A 12,723-nucleotide genomic window follows, 5' to 3' on the forward strand; every position below is an offset into this window, starting at 1 on the left:
AAATAAACCTTACTCCTGCCCTCACTTCTGTCTTTTCTATTTGGATTGCCTGCTCTTCAGAGTTAAAAGATACCAAGGGTAATAGATCCAGCACAGCAGCTCCTCAATTTCTAGAGGCCCTCCAACAAAAAGACAACTAAAATAACCTTGGGTTAGTCACAGTTATTCAGAGGCACGTGGGCAAAACAAGGTATTTTAAACAGTGCCAAAAATTGATAGAAACCCCAGATGGAAAACTGTATTTTTCATAAAGAAAAACACAAATGAGGAAGAGAAGTTGGGTCTCGTTTCTTCCCCAGTATCAGACAATATGAATACAACCATCAACAATTAATACTAGCTCTTCTTTCAAAGACACACCAATTTAACACCACAAATGCTGGTAATTTTTTCAAGGCAGACAATGGATTTAAAGAGGGCTTACCCTGCTCCAGTAGCTGCTCTTGAATTTCAGTTCCACTTATTTAATTTTACTGGAAATCTCTTTCAGAAGGCCTTTCAAATCAGAGAGCTTAAAAAAAAAAAAAAAAGGAGGTTATTTTTGTAAAGTCCATCTAGCTGAAGGAATGCAATGCTAATGAGCAATGAAAGTAACAAGTAATTGCCTCTGCAAGTATTACACCCAATGCAAGAGTGCTCGAGAGGACAGTACCAAGTACAATGTTCATCAGGGCAATTAATGCAGCAAGCCCTGCTGCCTCTATTTCAGCGAGTTAACCAGCAGTTACCAGACGAGAAAAGCAAGAGATGGGTATTTATTTTCAGGAGAGAATTAAGGTTAGCAGATCTCCTTTCAGTTTCAAGAGCAGCATCACTAACCACATACTCACTCACCACTTCGCCTTCAGTCTGGAAGCAAGCTATTATTTTGCAATCTAAATGATTTGACAGTAACCAAAAAAAGTACTCTGAAGTATATGTGGGTCTTTTCACCTGAGCTTCTTAAAAAGTCTGTGCTTCATACCAAAGCCACTCCCCACTTCAGAGGCCAAACAGATAATTCAGTCAAGCCTCAGAAAATAACCATTGTGAACACACATACCCATTTCAACATCACAGTCATAAAAAATTATTTGTATGGCAATTCTCATAATGTGCTCTCTGGTATATGGGTAGCCTTATATTGCTTAATTACACCATGCCAACACCACCAGAAGCTAAACTTGACAGACACCTTTGGGACGGGGACATGTCAAGTGTGTGACACCCCTTCTTCCCACTGGCGTTTCATGGACCTGTTAGACAGCGGAATGTTGCAGTTTAAGATGGAAATTACTTCTGCTTTAGTCCATCCCACAAGGAATATTGAGAAACACTCCTCCAGTGCTAAGCAAGTGTCTTTGTTTCATTTTCCTGCACATTAGAAAGCTCTTGTGGCTTGGAAGGGATCTCACAGCTCATTTTTGGCGGCTCCAACCCCATCCAGCCTGGCTTTGGATACTTCCAGGGATCCAGGGGCAGCCACAGCTTCTCTGGGTACCCTGTTCCAGGATGGGCCCACCCTCACAGCCAAGAATTTCTTCCCATTATCCCATCTAATCCTCCTCTCAGTTCAAAACCATTCCCTTCTGTCCTAATCACTACATGCCCTACACACTCCTATCTATGGAATCAAAAGAGCACAGTAAAAAAGCCCAATTAAAATGGGGTCCTGGTGACAGTGACAAAGACTGCACACAACTCTGGGAGGCTCATTTTCCTTGCCATGGCACACCCCCTGCTTTACCAGAGAGAATCACATTTCCTGGAGCGATCTGGGACAGAAGTACCTTTGCATCCAGTTGTCTGAATCGATGCACCATCCTAGAAGCAGAAGGAGAACATGAAGCAATGGGATCAGTCTGGATACCAAGGAAAACTTGGCTAATTACCACACCCCAACTCCTCCCAGTGCTCCATCCTCCCAGGGAGGCAGGGCTGCACGTGACTGGCATCATTTTTAGTACAAGTAAATTAACTAACATGCAAATTACTATTAGTAGTATGCTATTACATTTTCCTTCTCAAGACATTTTTGCTTCCAGTACCAAGGAAATGTTTTTGGTATTTGTTTGGCTTCTTACGCAATGCTGTTTGTCTCTGGGTAGTCTTAACCTAAACACTTATTTGTGGATGGCAATGTTCATGCCCACAGATATGGAAGGGTCTGGTTTTTCTTGTCCATTCCTATCAGCTCTCTCTGATTAAGAGAAATATTCAAGCTGCCAGAAGTTAGCAAAGTTAAGCAATCATACAGAGCAGGTTTTGTTCTCGAGCAGTGCTCTGTTTTCTTGTTTTCTTTCAGTTTTTGTTGTTTTTTTTTTTTTTCCTCTTATACTGTTACTCAGAAAACAGTGAGACAGATCCCAAAGATAATGTTTCCACGAGCTGGCAGTCAAAGAAATATCCAAGCGTAAGTCTCCAAAGTTTCAAATACCATGATTTTAAAGACCATCTTCCCCTCCTCAGAGGTCTCCACAACTCATGCTACTAATTACACATCTCCATTTGGATTACTGCTGTGGGAATGTCTGAGATTCCAGGTCCAACAGTAAACATTCTCTGCTAAATGTAAAATCATAGAATTATTTGAGTTGGAAAAGATCGAGTCCAACCAATTCCACCACTAACTCAGGTCCCCAAGTGCCATATCCACACAGCTTTTAAATCCCCACGCCGAGATGGGGGTGCCACCACTGCCTTGGGCAGTCTGTTCCAGGGCTGGACAACCCTTTCCATAAAGAACTTTTTCCTAATATCCAGCCTAAACTAATGCTACAGCAAGAGTCAGCTGTGGCACTGCTTCCCATGATAAGATCTCAAAACACCATGGGAAGACTTTTTTTTGTCTTCTCTTCAGCAGACAAAAAAGCACCATTTCACTTCAGAAATAAAAAGCACATTTATGCTGAGTTTATTTACTTACTCATTAGTTTGTAAACACCTAGAGCTGCTGAAAATATGCCTTCACTAGAAATGTTCAAGAGAAAAGTAAGAGAATGAAGACAAAGATAGGCAGGCTTACTCTTCTGATGAATCATTTGCTTTTGTATTGATTTTGACAAGGTAATTTTCCTTCATGACAGCTTCCCATGCCAGGATTTCATTGTCCTCATTTCTTGAGCCTGGGAAATGTATTTGGAAGAAAAATACTTAATTTGTGTTCGAAAGCCAAGGTGCAAAGCGGCTGGGTCAGTGTGTGCATTCAGAGGTTAATGATTCCCTTCTCCACATCCTGAGCACTCACAGCCCCACTGCCCACCTGTGACTCAGCTCTCACAGATGTGACACTAACGCCTTTCACTGAATGCTCCTGGCAACCAGAGTCACTTAAAAACACAAAATACGAGCAAACATAAAACCCAAAACCCACCAAATAAGCAAACACAAAACCAACCCACAACCTTACAAGCTCCAGAAGTCTTTCTGTACTTTTTTTGAGTCTTGGTTAACACAGGTGCCTCTGCTTCAACAGGTACAGGATATTCTAGCAAGATCCCGTCTGGGTTTGAGCTTTCCATTTGTTTCTACATTACCCCATATTGGATCATTAGGAGTAACACTTCTAAGGACCATGATATATGATTTTTGATTGAACTGAAACACTCCAGAATGATGAAGAATTGTCTTCTCTAAGAAGCATTTTATGATGGTGCTGTAAATTCTGGAGTTGATACAGAGGAGCCCACTTTGAGGCATCGTAGTCTTCCAGGGTAATACTTCAGCATTTTGTCATGTTCCAAAAGGACACAATAAACCACAGGGGTTTAAATAAAAAAATAAAATAAACTGAGACAGAAAAAGCCCCAGGCTGGTGAATGGATGAAGTCCCTTTCTTCCACCCAGTGCTCCTCTGACCTCACAAACCCCTCAGCTGTTCCCCCACAATCCAACAAGCATCCCAACCATTTCCATAAGAGTTAAAGGGGAAGGCAGGATTTCACCACAGTCAATACATCAGTGTGCTTCCTCTGCAGTTCTCAGTTCCTATCATCAGCAAAACCACAACCATTTTCTGGCTCTAATTAACTCTCCCATTCTTTCAGAGCTGCAACATCAACTGTGCATCATTTGAGCAGGAATTTCTGCCACCCAACAGCTTCCCCAGCAAGAAATCCACGCAGCAATTTAGACAGCCAAAATGATTTAGTGCTAAACAATTTTATATGCCAAAGAAGGCCCTTCCTCCTAAACTGGTAACAAATCCAGCTTCTGCTGCAGGGCACCAGGCAGGTTACTGATGGATGGGAAAAAGCCTGTCAATTAATTCAATTTATTCTCTCTCAGCTGAGAAAACACTATATTTGCTGGAGAGGCAAGGGGGAAAGCTTGTTAAAACAATTCCTATCTGTGTCCCCCAACAGAAAAAGGAGAAATAGCTTGAGCATTGACTTGTCACATTTTTGAGGTGGTTTGCTCATTTGGCTACATGGAAACTGTTTGTTCTCTTTCAGTCACTCCCTAGCAAGAAGAATGAATTACAAAAAAAGCCAAACCCACAACCTTGCAAAGCTGAGAAACAGCATAAGCAGCCCTAAAGAGTTAGGATTAATCTGAAGTCTTAATGAGTTACACACACAAGGCAATTCTACATGGAAATGGCTTAGATAAGAGAGCACTGGATAAATATCACTTGAAAACTTGAATCTTACTGAAGAGATTTCCAGCAGCACAGTGGATTTGCATGACAGAGGTCTACATGGCCCTTGGAAATCTCCCAGCACAGCACAAAATGCCTGGAATAAGCACAGGATGCCACGTAGGAACTGCAATGCACCTGCTGCAGAGATGACTTTTGGGCAACAAGGAAAAATCCAACTCACAACAAATGGATGGCTCTTTGCTTTCTTTGTTACAGCAGCACTTGAAGCATTTCCTCAGCACCATGAATATGTAGGCAAAGATGACAAAGGGGAAGGGGATGGTCAGGCGACTGCAGTATTCCTGCACCAGGAAAAAGCGTTGGAACTTCCACACCTGGTCATTGTTCTCTTGCACTGATCCAACAGTGTAACTGATGGGAAAGAGAGAACACAACCAGGATGAGTTGGTCACCAAAGAGCTGCATCAGAGCCAACAACAGAGCATTCCTCTACTGTACCAGGGCATGGTTTTATAGTCGCAGAATCCCAGAGTAGTTTGGCTTGGGAAGGACCTTAAAGCTCACCCCATTCCATCCCCTGCCATGGGCAGGGACAACTTCTATCATCCCAGGTTGTTCCAAGCCCCATCTAACCTGGCCTTGGACACTGCCAGGGATCCAGGGGCAGCCACAGCTGCTCTGGGCACCCTGTGCCAGGGCCTGCCCACCCTCACAGGGGACAATTCCTTCCCAGTATCCCATCCATCCATGCCCTCTGGCAGTGGAAGCCATTCCCTGTGTCCTGTCCCTCCATGCCTTATCCCCAGTTCCTCTCCAGCTCTCCTGGAGCCGCTTTAGTCCCTGCAAGGGGCTCTGAGCTCTCCCTGGAGCCTTTTTCTCCCCAGGTGAGCACCCTCAGCTCTCCTAGCCTGGCTCCATTCCCTTTGAGAATCTCCACTGGACTCATTCTGGCAGCTCCATGTCCTTCTGATGTTAGGGGCCCTAGTCATTCTGAAGGTAGTCATTTTTATTAACCAGGAGGTTATTTAGTTTGTTCTCCTCCTTAGAGAGTAATTCGCAAATGGGTGGAATTAAAACAGTAGGAAAAAAAACCCTTGAAGTTACAAATAAACAGGAAAATATATGAATAGGAAGAAAATACTCCATGTATTTTTACTACCTCAGCTCTAACCAGTCTTCTTCTAGCCTAGACACATGAGAACAGGATGCTTCTTCACAAGATATTGTGTCTTATTAACTGAGCAGATAACTGCTTTCTTAGAAAAAAGCCCAAACCTAAAATGAGAACACTTACAAGAAATTTAAAAGCTCCTGAGATTTATAGTAGACGTATTAAGGACACTGCAGGCACAGATCAAACCCACAGCACAAGGCACTGTATGGACCCTGCAAAGCAACAACCACAGGTGCAAGCAGCTCCCAGGCTGCCTGACCTTTCAGTGTGACATTAAGTGGCAGATGGATGCTCCCAAAATGCCTCTGCTCAGAGCCTAATGCACCTTTATGTGAGATAAATGCAAACCTTCACCTGGTGGAGATTCTCTTTTTGTGTAAAAGATAGATGCAACTGGTGAAAACTAGAGGGTTTTTACTGGCATAACAGCATAAACCAGAGCATTTACCATCAGGTACTGTTAAAGTAAGTGTTCTAGCAAATATTAAAGGTTTTAGGGTAGAGCTGGCTTACTGCTGTATACTTTCCTTCATTGTTGAGAGGTACTTGCACCCTTCCTAGGGAGTATGAGCATGCTTGTCTCTCCCCAGGCACAGATATGCTTTACCTTGGATGCCTTGCCAAAAATAGTATTTCTGATTTTCTTTAGATTCTAGGTCAGCCTGGGGAAGAGGGCTCAGAGCAGAACCTAAATCTGAGGCATTCTCAACTTATCACTCTCTAGCATCTCATCTCAGGCCAGGAAACACTGGCAGCGTCATTCAGCTGAGAGATGCTCTTGAGCAGCACCAGGAGTCCTGTCAATACTCCTGTTGCCAAAGCAACTTCCTGCCAAGGTACCATCAAATCACAAAAATAAACTTGTGGTCCTCAAGAAGGCTGGTCAGAGGTTTTGAGTACTCTTGTCATGAGTGTAAAGCAGAAAAGGACAAGGGCTGGGAATGGGAACAGAGGCACAACACCAATCCAGCTGCATTCCCAAGTGAGACATGAAGGCAACACACCCCCAAAATCTGATATGAGGAACTTCCCATGATTAAATCAACTCTGTGCCACGGCTTGCAGAGGATGCAACAAAGATTTCTGGGAGAAGCTGAGGAAGACATTCCCTGACCTTGCTGGTCTAGAGGTGATGGCACTTCTCAAGACAAAGTCCTTTTGCATGTCCCAGGGGGATGTGGCCCATTGCCTGTGGTCTAAGTCAGAACAATAAATGGCAGGTCCATCAAATCAGTACCAGACTTATCCTCACCACACAGCAGCTCAGGTTAATAAAACCACAGTGTCCTGAAGAGTGATGATAACTCATTTACTCACTCTGCTGCTCAAGCAAGGTCACTTGGGCAGCAACTCACATTTCGGTAAGGCTCTGACCCAGCATCACCCCCTGTGATGGGTTTGCTGGGGTTTGCACCACACCCACAGTGCAGAGGACGCTTAGAGATGGAGGCAAAGGACAGGCAGCAATCCCTCCCCAGGACACTGCACCAGTTTCCCCCAGGCTGCTGTGACAGATGCAGAGGCGAGGCTTGGCTTCCTGCTGTTTTCCAGCACTCCAGTCTCTTCCCCAGAGCTATGTCAGTGCAGGGATGACCAGGAAGCCACGGCTCCTTCGTTACGTACCCGAACATGGCCACGAGCAGGTTGACCAGGAGGATGTTGGTGGAGAGCATGTAAATGCACACAAGGGGAATGGTGATCCACTCTGGGAAGCGGGGCTGGTTGTTGGCATCCAGCTCCACGCACAAGGGCTTGGACTCGTTCCCAGAAAAAGTGCAGTGGTCGAAGTTGTAGGTGGTACCTCAGAGAGGGGAGAGCAAACAGGGAGCTCTTCATTCTGCTGGTCCTGCCCTCATCCCTACATTCCTGCTCCCCGTTAGACTTGGAGGCAGGGGGCAAATGCAATTGGTACAAACAAAACTAGTGATAAAGTCCACAACCTGAGGATTCGAGGTATTGGTAGTAGTCCGGTTGAAATGATAGCTGCTCCTCTTGCAGTGGCTGATGAATTGCAGCTGAAGTGGTGATCTTTAGAAGGGTATAGTTTTCTCTGAAGATCTGGTGGCAGTGCAGCCGGTCTTCCTCTGCGCCGGGGCCGCCTCCGAGCTCCGCCGCCGCCGCCTCACCGCGCTCCAGCCGCTTCTCTGGGAATCTTGCCGAAGGAGCTGCTTCTCTGGGAAATCCCGCAAAGAGAGAGAGCTGCTTCTCTGGGAATCCCGTAAAGAGAGAGAGAGCTGCTTTGTCTCCAAAAAGGTACCACTTTATACAATAAAAGAGTGCTTGGCTTCCCCCTCTGGGTGGAGCATCTCACAATGGGATGATGTTACGTTTACCAGCCCTGCAAGTGAGTCAGTCAATGGCCCATTAACAAACCATTACCTCTTCGGAGCAAACCATTGTTCTTGGAAGAAATAACAAACCTGCCCAACCTCCAACAGATGGCAAATAGAATACAAGCTTATCTTACAAACCAGGACAGTACTTTAAAATCTAAAACTCTAAACTATGCTCCACTTAGCTGAACATGTCTGCTTTAAAAGATAGATTCACATTCTCAATTCAAGCACCTAAGTTTGGAAGCCTTTTCCAAGGTCTCACATCAAATCCTGTAAATCTGAGGATTCTAAGCCTTCACTTACAGGCCCGAAGATCTGAGAATTCCTTGCATTTCGTTTTCCAACACTGATGGTGTTAGAGAGTGCCCAGGATCTGTTTTATAAATCAGCTCTGGCAGGAACAAATTGGCTGCCTGAGGGCTGCTTGTGGCCTCTGACACCCAATTGCTCAGGGCTTCCCACTGCCCCAGTCCCTCCGGGTCTGCCCCAGCCCGGCCAACCTGCCCGGCAGCGGTGCTGCAGCCCCACAGGAGCTCCAGAGGAGCCCCACCAAGAGGCACCTCAGAGCCCTCAACCATCCAGCCAGCAACACACGGGCAGGAGGATACGGATGGCGCTTCCTGCCTGGGACAGGGCTTGTGGCCATCTCCAGGCACCGCTCTCGCAGGGATCCCTGCAGCTCTGGCCCTGCCCACCCGCTCTGTGGGCAGCAAAAGGCTTCAGCAGAGCCACCAAAGGCCAAGGGGCTTTTGGCCATTTTCCCTGCAACCCTGCATGCCTGGGCACCTTGCTGAGCACAAGCAAACTTTTCCCCCTTAAGGGCCTCAGGCCCCCTCTGCTTGCTGTGCTACTGAGCACAAGCACCCTTTTCACCCTTTCCTCCCACTTGCCCTGCAGACCCTGTGCAGCAAAGAATAGCTCTTGGGCATCTGCGTATTCTAACACATTCTTTATTTACTCAGGATAAAAAATGGAAGGGAAGAAAATAAATATCTTAGAGAAGAGGAAAATCCCACTGGCTCAGGTGGCCCCAAGAAAGAGAGCTTCCTGAATCAGCTCTCCTCCGAGCTCCAACAGTGCAGACATCCGAGCCCTGACAGACAAGGCCATGTCGTCCATTTCCGGCGCAGCTGATCTTGCATCTTCTGGAAGATGGAGTATCGCCCACACTGTATTGCCTGGAGGACATGCAGTGTTTGAAGTGCCAGCTCTAACACGGCAGTACTGACATCCTCTGTCAGACATTCAAGGGCTGCAAGAGAAAGGAACAGAGCCACGGTCAGATCCCGACTCTGCGGGGAGCCGAGGGGAGTCTCCCGTGCCAGGGCCATCCAAGCCAGCTCTTGCCATGGCCGGGAGGGATCAGGGACCAAGGGGATCAGCCCGAAGCTGCTGGCCACGAATCCCACACGTGTCCCTGAACTCTCTGTGTGCTCTACCTAGGAGAGCAGAGCTCTCCGCAGCCGGGGCAGGGCTTGCAGCTCGCCCCACAGCCCCCGCTGTCAGCCCGCTGCCCTCTCTCACCATTGCAGATCAGCTGGAGCTCTTCTTGCTGTCCCCTCAAGCTCCGCCCGGCCATCCCTGGGAACACAGAGCCTGTCAGCCCAGCGGCACAGCTCCTGCCAGCGGCGCTGCCAGCCCTGTGCCCACACGGCCTCCTGGCCCGGCAGGGCTCAGCCCGGGCCCTGGCCGCTCGCTGCCGAACCCAGGGCACGGCTGCCAGAGGCGCCGGGCCTGGGTGGCGCTGCCGGGGCAGCAGGTGGGGCTGGGGCCGAGCTGCGGCGGGGCGGGGAGGGAGCCCGGGCTCGCGGCTCACCCATGAACCTGAGGGCCGCCTCTCGCAGGGGTTCCTGTTGGCTCTCCAGGTAGGGCAGGGCCCGGCGCAGGAGCTCGGCCGCGCTGCTGCTGTCCTCTGCCAGCTGGAGAGAGCGGCAGCAGAGAAGGGTTGGCGCGGGCTCAGCCCCTGGGCCGGGCGCTCCCCGCGCCAGCCCCGGCCTCCCCTGCCCGCACAGCCCTGAGGCCCGGCCAGCAGCCGCTGGCGCCGGGCTCTGGATGGGGCAGAGGGCCGGCTGCTGCCCGGGGAGCCGCGGTGCCGCCCCGCAGCCCCGCCGGGCCGCGAATCCATCGGCACCCGGCTGGGCCCGCAGGAGCCTGGAGCAGAGCCCGCGCGGCCTCGGGCTGCAGCAGCGGGCAGGGGCACAGCTGCCAGCCCGCACACCGAGCACCGCGCTCAGGGGGCTTCTCCAGGCTGAGGCTGCAGGCTCCCAGCCCTCCTTACCAGGATCTCAATGAACCTCCATAGCTTCTCCTTCTTTACAGATTTTTCAAGATCTCTCCTCTTCAGGAATTTGGCCACACAAAGCAGCGTTTCCCGAGAAGCCTGGAGAAGAGCAGAAACATGGAAATGCCCTGCAGCCAAGGGCCCCCAGGATCAGCGTCTCTGTGCCAGGGCCTGGAGGAGGCTACAGCCCTCCAGGCACCAGGGCAGGAGGCAGCTGAGCCCCCTCCCAGGGGGACAGCAGCAGCCCTTGCGTCCTCACCTTTGCCACCTGCCAGTTCTCATCATGGCAGTGGAAGAAGAATGGGAGCACACTGTGGCACACTTGTGCCTTCAGGTCCTTTCTTCCCTTTTCCAGTGGAAGATTCAGCAATGTTCTCAAGAGCAATATGGAGAGCAGCTGTACCTGGCTATTGTCCTGTGTGAAGAGATGAAAATAAGACCTCAGCATGGGCTGCAAAGGGCTCAGCTGGGCACAGGCCTGAAAATCCACAGGGCACCAAGTGTCCTGGCATCAGCCAGTGGCTGTGGCTGGGGGTACGGAGCCTTACATGGTCAAAGAGAGGCAGGAGGGACTCAGCCAGCTGCAGGACAGTGGGGCTGTGGATCCACATGTCCTTGTCCATGATTATAAAGTTGAGTACCATGACTGTTATCTTAACAATCTCTCCATCTGCATCCTGCAGGAGCTCCACAAGACGTTCAGTCAGGTTCCACATTTTTTTGGTCTGTGTAGAACACAAGTTTGTGAAAGGCAACTCTGCTGCCGCAGGGCCCAGAAGCCAAAGGCCTGTCCCGAAGCACTCGGGCAGCTGAAGCGGGAGGCAGGAGAGCTGGGAGTGGCTGTCCCAGCGGACGAAGCCCTACGCAACCCAAGCAACAGCGTTCCCCAGCCCCACGCTGCCTGCATGGCTTCAGCTGCTGCCCCCTTCTCACCCTTGAGGGATCGTCAGTGAGCTTGAGAAGGGCCTTGAGTGCCAGGCAACGCTTCTCCCTGCACTCGCTCCACAGGTGCCTTGAGAAGATTTGCTGGACTCTGTCAGCATTGTGTTCACTCAACTCCAGGTGCTCAAGGACCTGAAAGGCACAGGGCAGTGACAGGGGACCCGGCCGGCAGGAGCCCAGAACCGCACAGGGCGGGGCCCAGGCAGCAGCACAGGGCGTGGGCACCGTCCCAGGCAGCTGCGGCTGCGAGAGGGCAGAGAGCTGGGAGGCAGCAGAGCCAGGCAGCGCTGGCCAACAGGCTCACCTCCACAATGAAGGCCAGGGCAGGCAGATCCCAGCGTGGCTTCTGTGAGCTGAGCAGCCGGAGCAGATAGTGAAAGATGCGGGAACATGAGGATATGGAGATGCAGGACATCTCCCTGTCAGGAGTAAAAGTCGCTTAATTAAGACTATGAGCCAGGGGAACAGACCTCTCCCCAGAACTAACTCACAGTGGTCTGGTCATTCCCCAGCACACAGAAAGGAGAAATGGGCCATTAGGAAGGTGACTCTTTGTGGGCACCCTGCTCTCCCAACCTTCTCCAGTCTCCTTGGCTGTCCCTCAGTGACAAGGCCCTCTGGCCCCTGACCAAGGGACTGTGAAGGACACCCCAGACACAGAGCACAAATGCTGAGAGCAATGGGAAAGGGGTCCCACCTGGCCAGCAGACCCACAGCATAATGGTGGGTGTCAGCACAGAGCAGCGTGTCCCAGCCACGCTTGCGTTCCATTGACACCACCACATGCTCATACTGCTTTCGGCACAGCAGGGACTTCAGGGTTCTCACTGCAAACCTGAGTGCAGAGCAAAGCCCGGGTCACACTGGGAGCACTGGCTCCTGCCCTGTCCATGTGGCAGGAACAGAAGGACTGGGATGGAGCACCTGTTGGGGCTGGTAGCAAGGCTGTGTTCTTCCTGGCATCCCTTCCAAAAAGTATCAACCGCCTCTGACATCTCTTTGGTGCTGAAGAACACTTGGAAGAGCAGATGCACAAATAACTGCGGGAAATGCACCATCACTTTACGTGGGACACTGGGCTCCTGGAGGATCTTCCATATCACCACAGTTCCCTGCAAAGGACAAAGCCCCCCAAGACAGCGCTCAGTGCTGAGGTGTCTGTGTGACTGGGACCGAGCGTGGCAGGGAGAGCCCCAGAGAGACACAGGGGGAGCAGCAGGCCTGGTGGCCCTGCAGCTGTCCCTAGGCCAGCTTTCAAGCCAGTGCCTGAGGAAGGGAGATGCAGTGGGGGAAGGAGGATGGAGAGCTGTGGGACAGGCAGCCTTGTGGCCAGCAAAGGCCACTGGCAGAAACTCACAGCCAGGGCAAAGACACCCATTTTGTCCCCATCGGAGGTGCATGTGCTGTG

At 50.1% G+C, this 12,723-nt stretch overlaps 1 protein-coding gene and 1 long non-coding RNA gene across 2 annotated transcripts; both read right to left on the reverse strand.

Moving 5' to 3' along the window:
- Positions 1-460: 460 nt before the first annotated feature.
- LOC144246722 (transient receptor potential cation channel subfamily M member 8-like) lies at positions 461-9,021 on the reverse strand. The gene is made up of 6 exons (XM_077785226.1): positions 8,979-9,021; positions 7,380-7,557; positions 4,803-4,993; positions 3,005-3,104; positions 1,770-1,803; positions 461-511 (listed from the first exon to the last, which is right to left on the reverse strand). The coding sequence occupies exons 1-6, from the start codon at positions 9,019-9,021 to the stop codon at positions 461-463; spliced, it is 597 nt and encodes a 198-aa protein (XP_077641352.1).
- A 1-nt stretch (position 9,022) lies between these two features.
- On the reverse strand, positions 9,023-9,669 carry LOC144246662 (uncharacterized). The gene is made up of 2 exons (XR_013340329.1): positions 9,617-9,669; positions 9,023-9,344 (listed from the first exon to the last, which is right to left on the reverse strand). It is a non-coding gene; the product is annotated as an uncharacterized LOC144246662 (long non-coding RNA).
- Positions 9,670-12,723: the final 3,054 nt, after the last annotated feature.

This window comes from Lonchura striata, chromosome 8 (genome assembly GCF_046129695.1).
Source record: "Lonchura striata isolate bLonStr1 chromosome 8, bLonStr1.mat, whole genome shotgun sequence".
In the NCBI taxonomy this organism is placed as follows: Eukaryota; Metazoa; Chordata; class Aves; order Passeriformes; family Estrildidae; genus Lonchura; species Lonchura striata.